Raw genomic sequence first — 9,065 nt, 5'->3', positions numbered from 1 at the left:
ATAATAATAAAATGATATAGTTGGACTGATACCTCTTGAAGTAGCAACAGTGGTTAGCGTTTCACTTTTAAAAATCATTCTCGTGCATATAGCCGTCAAATTTTTAGTACCATTGCTTAGGAGCTTGTTTGAGACCGTACAAGCTCTTCTTCAATCTACATACAAGATTCTCTTTACCTTTCACTGAGAATCCTTCTGGCTGGTGCATGTAAATCTCTTTATCTAGATCACCATGAAGAAATGCTGTCTTCATATCTAACTGTTTGAGATGTAGACCCTTTAAGACAACAATGCTTAAGACAGATCTGATGGTTGTTAGCTTCACAACTGGTGTAAAGATGTTGGTGTAATCGATTTCTTCCTTCTGCTCGAAGCTTTTGACTAACAACTAGGCCTTGTACCTCTTGGAGCCATCATGCTCCTCTTTGATTATGTATACCCACTTGTTGTGAAGAGTCTTCTTACCTTTGGGCAACTGAGCCAGTTCCCATGTTTTGTTAAAGGTGAGAGACTTCATCTCGTCCTTCATCGCAAGCTCCTACTTGCTCGAATCTCCCACATGACATGCTTCATTATAACATCCGGGCTCTCCTCCATTTGTAAGAAGTAAATAATCCATATACCTTTTATTTGGTACATGGGGCCGAGAAGATCTCCTAAGTTTTAGAAATGGAGTAGGAGGCAGTGGTGCGGCAATTTACTACACTGGTTCTTCCGCGTGAGGATTCTCGGCATTTTGCTGTTGTGTCCCGACACCTTCTGGGACATCATTTATGTCTACATAGGTTGATTCATTTTGAACTGTTTTCGTGAGTTTTGTTGTGTGTCTGTCTCTGTACATTACCTTTTCGTTGAAGATCATGTCTCTGCTTCTGATCACCTTCTTGTTTTCATTGTCCCAAATGCGATACCCATACTCATCTTCATCGTGACCGATGAAGGTGCATATTCGGGACTTTGAATCAAACTTGTTTCTGATATGATCATTGATATGTACATATGCAACACAATTAAAAACTTTCAAATGTGAAAGTCTCACCTCTTTTTCACTCCATACTTCTTCTGGTCGACGGTGGTCCAATGGTACTGATGGACTCCTGTAATCAAGTATGTTGTCGTGCTGATTGCTTCTACCCAAAACTGCTTTAGTAAGTTTGACTGTATACGCATATTTCTGACTCTTTCAGTGTTATTAACTCATAAATATTAAAATATTAATGAAAAAAAATAAATGAGTATTTTTTTTTTTAAAGAAGATTTAACTCATATTTGGTGAATTTTTAATTTTTTAAAATTATATATTTATTAATGGTACTTAATGGTACTAGTTTAATATTTGGATGGATTTAAATTCATGATTTACTCAACTATTTATAAATGTTTCAATACAAATCCAACCCATATAAATTTCATCCGTTTATGACTCCAACCAATCCAAACCTTTTGACCAGCTTTAACACCCCTATGCTTTAGTTTAGCGAAATGTCATCTCAAAGTTCCTACGTCTGCAATGCAAGATGCGTTGTGCTAATAAAATAATTTGACCATCACACGATAAATTAAAGATCTAGCCGGCAAGCCATTCACCTCAGATTTTTGTCTCACTCGTCCCAAGCGAGGTAATCAGCACACTCTCTTCCAGAGGCTGATGTGCGTGTAGTTCTCTCCCTTGCTGTTAATGGAAGACTTGCAGCATGCACTTGGGAAGCGGGGTTTAACAGTTACCACCCTGTCGGACAAAGGTCGATGCCTGTTCACAACCAGAGATTTCTCTCCAGGTCTCTCTCTCTCTCTCTCTCTCTCTCCTTGCGCCTGTGTTTTGGGTTTGGACGTTGGCGTTCACATTTTAGAGGCAATTTGAAATAACCACTGTATAATGGTTAATGGGTGTTTATAGCTTAAGTTTTTCACTCACTGGAAAGCTAGTGTTTTGTGGCACTCTGTATAAACCATATTGCCTCTCCCTTTGCGGCTTTGCTTTCCTTTTCTTCTTCTTTGTTGATGTACAACTATGGCGGCACTTGTATCGCAGGGGATGTGATTATAAGCCAAGAGCCTTATGTTTGTGTACCCAATGAGTCGAGGTGTGATGGGTGCTTTTCTTCAAGTAATCTTAAGAAGTGCTCGGCTTGTCAGGTCGTTTGGTACTGCGGGAATGCATGCCAGGTATTTGATAAATTGTCACACAGCACCATGTTTTGGCACTTCATTTTTTAGTCCTCCGCTGATTGGTGTAGGAACAATCTGATGTGACATGATCTTTTGCTGACGGTTTTAGTATTATCATTAATTTTCTTTGACTTACATAATTTGGGCAAATTATAAAGAGCTGGGTCACAGCATTCTCTGATGTGCGCACATTCTTTGGAGAGAAGTTGCTGTCCCCACAACAGTTTAGGATGTGGCTATAGAAGTGCCCTTTTGAACGTGGAAATGCTTATGGTGCTTGCTAATCATTTGCAGAAGTCAGATTGGAAGTTGCATCGTCTTGAATGCCATGCTCTCTCGAAACTTGATAAGGATAGGAAGAAATCTCTAACACCTTCTATTCGTTTGATGGTTAAACTCTGCGTACGAAGAAAATTGCAAAGTGAGAAGGTGAATAATTAGCTAATTACCTTAGGTTACATTTGGTTCCCGGAATGCCTATTCCTTGGAGTAAATTAGTTACAATAATTAAGTTGCAAAATTAGTTGTACAAAAATTTATGTTGTTACCAAAAAACAAATAATAAAGTGAAACTTTTTGACGAATCATGAATCCATAACAAGAAATAGACAATGAATAAGTATTCTCAAAATTCATCATGGAAATGTCTATTCCTTTCTTATTACATGATTAATAATAAGGAATACAAGGAATAGCTATTCTCTCTCAATTCCCAAAATTTTCATTATATTCTATCTTATTCCAAGGAATAGCTATTCCATGAACCAAACATAAACTTTGTCTTTCTATTAATTTTTTATCTGTATATTTTGTGAATGCTTTTATTTGCTATGCCTATAAGCCTACACTAACATTGGATCCATTTGCTACTTTGTTTCTGAAATGAAATCTGAATTTAGTTTTCATTTGTAGTGTCGAATGCATATTTTGTGCTGCTTCATCTATCTACATTCTTATAGTTAGACTCTGCAAAAGATAAGATTTATTGTTGGATTCTGGTAGTGTAAGTTATTGTTATGATTTCTGTGTCAAATATGTATTGGACATTAGGTAATCCCATATTAGCAAAGATGTCAAAACATGCGAGATGCATTTTTCACTATTTTAAGACTATTTTCCCAAGACATTGCTTCTTAATTGTTTCATCTGTCTGGCTAGTATTAGAGATCAGCTGACTTTGATACGTATTATGTATTCTGTACCATTATTGAAATAGCAGTCAATTTTAAGGAGGCGATAAGTCAATTGATTTGGATGTGAATGAGATTTTCAAAGTTTAGGTATAAGCTAAGTTGATTAGGAATTTTCTTTAGAAAAAAATATCATATTGCACTTTGCACATGGTGCCATTAATGACCATTGATAGGGACAAAATATTCCAGGAGTGGACTATCGATTTCTAATCTTGATTTGCTAGGATAAAACATGTCTTGATTGGCAGAAGCAAGGGCTTCATTATAGTATATAGGACAATATGGTGCTAGATGCAACTTATGGACCATATTGGAAATCTGAACCAGTCCATGGATATGCCCTCCATTAGCAATAGGGTCCAATAGCTTGCTAGGGAAGCTGAATTTATTGGATTCTCATTCCATGTCCATTAATATTGCTTTCTTTTCCCTTCTTCCATTTGTGTGATAGCTTTGAATACTTTATTCGTATACTTATCGTATACTTATATAATATTATTCTTCATCCATGTGAAGCTGGATGTATGATAATGTCTTCAATTTGTCATGTTGAACTTCTGTCACTTTAGTAATTTATTTGTTTATTAGTTTGTTTCACTGACAGACTATCCCAACTACCATGATGGACAGCTACGCTCTGGTGGAGGCTTTGGTGGCTCGTATCCTTATACGTTCTGGATTAGCAATGTAGTTCATGTTAGATCTTCTTTCTATCATTACCCTTCCACAGGTTGAATGTTTTATTTAACAAATTTTCATTGAAGACATATCTAATATCAATGAGAAGCAACTGATCTTGTACGCGCAGATGGCTAACCTTGTCAGCTTAATAGTTCAGTGGCATGAGATCAACATAAAAGAGATCGCAGAGAACTTCTCCAGGGTCTTTAAACGAACACCTTAGTGCTAATTCCTCAATTTCGTGTACTTAGGAGCACAATACTAAATAATACATTAATACCCTCCCCCCCCCCCCCCCCCCCCGCCGCCCCAAAAAAAAAAGAAAAAAACTCAAATACACTGAGTAACTTCTGGTTCTCAAATCTCAACATTTAAGATTCAAACTATGGTCATTTGTTATTCTATATATTGGCTACAGTAGGGAGGTGCATTATGCTAAAAATGTGAATGGTGCTTAACACATTTATTCAAAACAATAGATGGTGTCCAAGTTGTTTTTTTGGAACTTCAGGGGTACTCCTAAGTATTTACAGAAACTCAGTGGGACTTCATGTGTATTTAGTTGAAATATTCAGTTATAAATATGGCAGTGGATTTTTGATTTTCCTTTTATTGACAAAACCTCGGGAAATCGTCTCAAATACGATTGATCTCTACTACGAAGATCAACATTCTGAACGCTGATTTAAGTTTTGTCAAAATGCTGATCCTTCCTCAATTACGTGCAGTTTGCATGCAATGCACATACCATTTGTGATAGTGAACTGCAACCACTTGGCACAGGATTGTATCCTGTTATTTCTGTTATTAATCACAGGTAATTAATTATCTGCATTAATATGTGTTGGTTTTGCTATCTCTTTCCAATGATTTTGTTGAATTGCTTTGGTGCTACAGCTGCGCACCCAATTCTGTCTTGATGTTTGAGGGTAAAGTAGCGGTTGTTCGTGCTGTGCAACATATACCTAGGGGTTCTGAGGTAATATATGCCCTGGCGTGTTTTTGCTCTTTTCCAGTTAGGTGAGATTGACAATTGTCAGTACACAGAATATGATTAATGCTGCAATTACAATGGGTTCTCTGAACACAACTTGATTATTGGTCAGAAAATTAATTCCACAAAATGTTCCATTTATGTGAATGAAAACTTGGCGAACACTGGGGCCAAGAATTGATTCTGTTTCTAGAGTAAAATTTTGGTTCTTGGATTGTTCTTTAAATGCCCTGGACATGTCTGCCTTTTGGGGTTCCTTGTGCCATATGCTTCAGCTTATTGTTAAATCCCTTCCCATTGGCATGACATTCCTTGAAAACCAAGAACCATTTTCCATTATCTTTTCGCACAGGCTTTAAGATGCAGTGTTGTCTGGTGCTGCAACTTGGTCCTGTTAGCATACTGACAGGATTTAGATGATCTAATTAATAAGCATTTTAAATAATTTAAATTTGGAAATAAATCATGAAAATATTGTTAAAAATTGGCAAACCCAGTAGTGAAAATTCCAGGGCAATTTTTTGAGAACAGTTTGCTAAATTTTTAGAACTAATATCTTTGGGAGAGAGCAAAGGAATGCATTTTTTTTTTTATTGGGAGTTATTTTTCTTCTTCTTCATTTTTGAGTTTGGTAGCTATTGGGAGCAAATCATGAAATTATTTGCAATATTTTTGTCGCTGACAAAAGGTTTATAAATATATACTTTTTATGGAAAAGGGAATTTCCATTAAGGAAGAAAAAAGAGATGAAGTAGAGGATAAGGCATCCTCGTAAATTAGCAAAGCACAAAAAAGTACAAAAGGAAATAAAAAAAAGAAAGAAGAGAAAATATCAAAATCACCAGTGCCAGCCAATCCCTCTGAAAATCTGAAGATCATATCGCCTTGAAACAACCAGCTAAGAAAGCCCATAGGGACAGGAAAAAGCCCAATTCTATCGCATAGCTGCAGCAAAGTCAGTATGCCCGTTAAAAATATGGGTTTTCCTTTCCAACTGTATGCCCCAAAACAATGAGAAAAAAGCACAATACAAGAAACCTGTCAGTGTCCTTACCCTTCCCAAAGCCTTTAAAAGAAATTAGCAAGGAAGCCTCAGACGAATTTGGACATGCCTAATTCTCATCAAAGGACCCAAACAATCTATTCCACAATCTCCAATCTGCTGAACAGTGCATGAAAATATAAAAATGAGTCTCACCCCTGTGAAATCACTTAACATGACATCTGGGATACTCTGCAGAAGATTGCTTGAGTTGGCTTTATTAAGCCAACTAAATAAATTCCTTGACCTTGGAAAACAGTGGTCATTTTCCATTATTTAATTTTCCAAAGAATTATTAAAAAGCCATCTTATTTTTCAATTTTGCAGCATTTGTATAAAATAGCTGGAAAAAAATAAAAAGGTTTTGACATTGTCCACTAGGGTAAGATTGTTCTATTTTCCATTTCCAATTTTTAATTAAAAAAATGCCACCCCCTCCCCGCCTCCCAAAAAAAACTAAATTTGCATATGAAAGTTGGAGAACATCTTTTCATTGAAAAACAAGGTGTATTTTTTTTTTTTTTTTGTAATTATTTGAAAATCTGGAAATGAAAGATGAAAACTGTTTTCTACAACTAAACAACTCTTTATTTTCTACTTTTTTAATTTCAATCTTGGAAAACTGAAAAGTAAGTTGGTATTTTTATAATTCTTAAGAAAACTAAAAATGGAAATGAAAACTGTTTCCACAACTAAACAATCCCTTAGCTCTTCAAATACAATTAATAGGAGAAGACACAGAGGATCAAATAATTTGAGAGCCAAAATTTACAAGAGAGTGTTGGTTTTAACTAGCAAAGATTGCTAACCAAATAAATGGCTTGACCTTGGAAGGAACTGTGGATCTTAAAATGCAATGAACAAGTGGATTAAATCAATGAAAGAAAAGTGGTTTACAAGAGGATGTCCCAGAACCAGCCAAAGTCCAGACCCTACAATCCCTCCTAGATGAGGGCTCAATAGCATCTGACAAGTTGAGCAACAAAGAAATAACAGCCTCATGATTGCTGACCTTTCCATGGAAGTTAAAATTCCCCTTCTACAATTACGGAAGAAGAAACAATGAATGAATGTAAGCTTAATCTGTTCCATATTTAAGCAAAGCTTCTGTATTTCTGAGGAGACATACCTTATACCATACAGCACATGCTGAGCATTGAGAACTTGAAAAATTTTCCAATTTTTCTTTCCAGTTGTGCTGGGCAATAATAAACTTAGATGTTTGCTAATCATAGTGGGTCTATCTGCTGAATAACTATGGTTCATAATGAGAGAAAACTAATTTATGCCAACACCATACAATCTTAAAGTTATCAGGAAAACCATATTGTCTGCTTGAAATATTCAGCAGACTTGAAGCTCCTTCTCACACTTTCATCGGTGTAAAATTTATCAGGCATAGCTGGTAGTTTGTGCCTGATATTGAGGAAAGAGGGATGGTCAATCTAGCTACCATAATTTTTTTATGTGACCCATCTATTATCTATCAAGATAAATGAATGTTGGAAATGGGCCGTGATTTCATTTCACATTTTATCTTGTGCCCTGTATGAAATTTATTTAGTTGGTTTTAATTTCTCAGGTTTTGATAAGTTACATAGAAACAGCTGGAAGTACCATGACTCGGAAAAAAGCCCTCAAAGAGCAATATTTTTTCACTTGCACGTGTCCCCGCTGCATTAAAATGGTAATTTCTAAATTGTAACAAAAATTTTATTTGCATTTATATTATATTTTTCTTTACTTTTTGGGTATTGGAACTGCTTCTAGAATCTTTTTCCCTGCTAATTGCTTCTAGAATCTTTTTCCCTACTTCTTAATGTGTCATTTATTTTTATTACTACTATTATTATTATTGAAGGGCCAGTATGATGATATTAGAGAAAGCGCAATTTTGGAAGGTTACAGATGCAGGGATAATGGTTGCAGTGGTTTCCTGCTCCGGGTTTCTGGTAAGTGACTTCCTACAGCGATATCGATAAACTAGCTCTGGTGACGGGTTCATTTTTTTTATTTGATTTTCCAGAGGATGAAACTTTTATTTGCCAGCAATGTGGATTTGTTAGATACAAGGAAGAGATGAAAAAGATAGCTAGTGAAGTAAAACCAATGATGGACAAGGCTTCCACAGCTCTATCATCTGGCAGTATCCTTTTTATTTGTTGGGAACTACTAATTTTTTGTGGCAGTATAATATTATGCTTATTATGATGTGATTATGCAATTTTTTTTTCTTTGTGTTCCTTTTAATTCCATTTTAGTGCCATGGTGTGAGCATGAATTTATTTTACTCTCAGTTAAACTTAATTCACTGATGAACAGAATTTATCTATGTGTTCTGTTCTGTTCTGTTCTGTTAACCTTTGACAGAGTTCAGATTATATAGAAGCCCGTGCCATGTACAAGATCATTGAGAGACTCCAAATGAAAATGTGCCATCCATTTTCACTCAATTTGTTGCGAACAAGAGAAACTATAGTGAAGGTGTTTCATATATATATATAGATATGGTTTTGTTTCTTCTTTTTCTCATTTCTTATAGTTTTGGTAAATTTTGACAGAAGCTAAGGATATTACCTGAAGTAACTCATTTCTAAGTGGGTGGAATTTGGAACTGAGTCTTCCTGCATTATGTTTTAGTTTATCAAATGGTATTATAAGAACATAATTCAAATTGGTTTGGGTGTTCACCAAAAGTTTGTATTTTTAGTTTCCTTTCTGATGAATGAATTTTTATTATATATAAAGAAAAATTCTTTTTGGGTGTTTACAACCTGGTCTGAAATTGATCAGGAAAATGCTTCTTTTTCTGGTCCACTTTTCCCCAGGAGTGTGCATAGAGAGAGGTAATGTCTGATCTACTAACTTTAAGATAGTTTAGCTTCCCAACTAACCTCCTATGTTGTCCAGGATTTGGTATCATTTTTCCATGATTTATTGCTAATTTAATGTTTGACTGTGTATCAATTGGATATGATCCTAACAT

General features: G+C 35.5%; 1 protein-coding gene across 3 annotated transcripts in view; it reads left to right on the top strand.

Moving 5' to 3' along the window:
* The first annotated feature begins 1,431 nt into the window (after positions 1–1,431).
* LOC131162485 (histone-lysine N-methyltransferase ASHR1) overlaps positions 1,432–9,065 on the top strand; it is a 38,323-nt gene continuing 30,689 nt past the window's right edge. The window contains exons 1-11 of one of the 3 annotated variants that reach the window (XM_058119021.1): positions 1,432–1,778; positions 2,033–2,166; positions 2,464–2,598; positions 3,967–4,021; positions 4,127–4,245; positions 4,772–4,860; positions 4,941–5,022; positions 7,662–7,766; positions 7,941–8,031; positions 8,106–8,225; positions 8,457–8,563. In XM_058119021.1, coding sequence (XP_057975004.1) covers positions 1,679–1,778; positions 2,033–2,166; positions 2,464–2,598; positions 3,967–4,021; positions 4,127–4,245; positions 4,772–4,860; positions 4,941–5,022; positions 7,662–7,766; positions 7,941–8,031; positions 8,106–8,225; positions 8,457–8,563 — 1,137 coding nt within the window. In that variant the 5' untranslated portion in view covers positions 1,432–1,678. Of the gene's footprint in view, positions 1,779–2,032; positions 2,167–2,463; positions 2,599–3,966; positions 4,059–4,126; positions 4,246–4,771; positions 4,861–4,940; positions 5,023–7,661; positions 7,767–7,940; positions 8,032–8,105; positions 8,226–8,456; positions 8,564–9,065 lie in introns of all 3 variants that reach the window. The other 2 variants (XM_058119022.1, XM_058119023.1) reach the window with 2 other exon arrangements.

The sequence above is a fragment of the Malania oleifera genome, chromosome 8, assembly GCF_029873635.1.
Source record: "Malania oleifera isolate guangnan ecotype guangnan chromosome 8, ASM2987363v1, whole genome shotgun sequence".
NCBI classification, from domain to species: Eukaryota; Viridiplantae; Streptophyta; class Magnoliopsida; order Santalales; family Ximeniaceae; genus Malania; species Malania oleifera.
The sequence above is the reverse complement of the archived record's forward strand: the minus strand, read 5'-3'. Positions and strand labels throughout refer to the sequence as shown.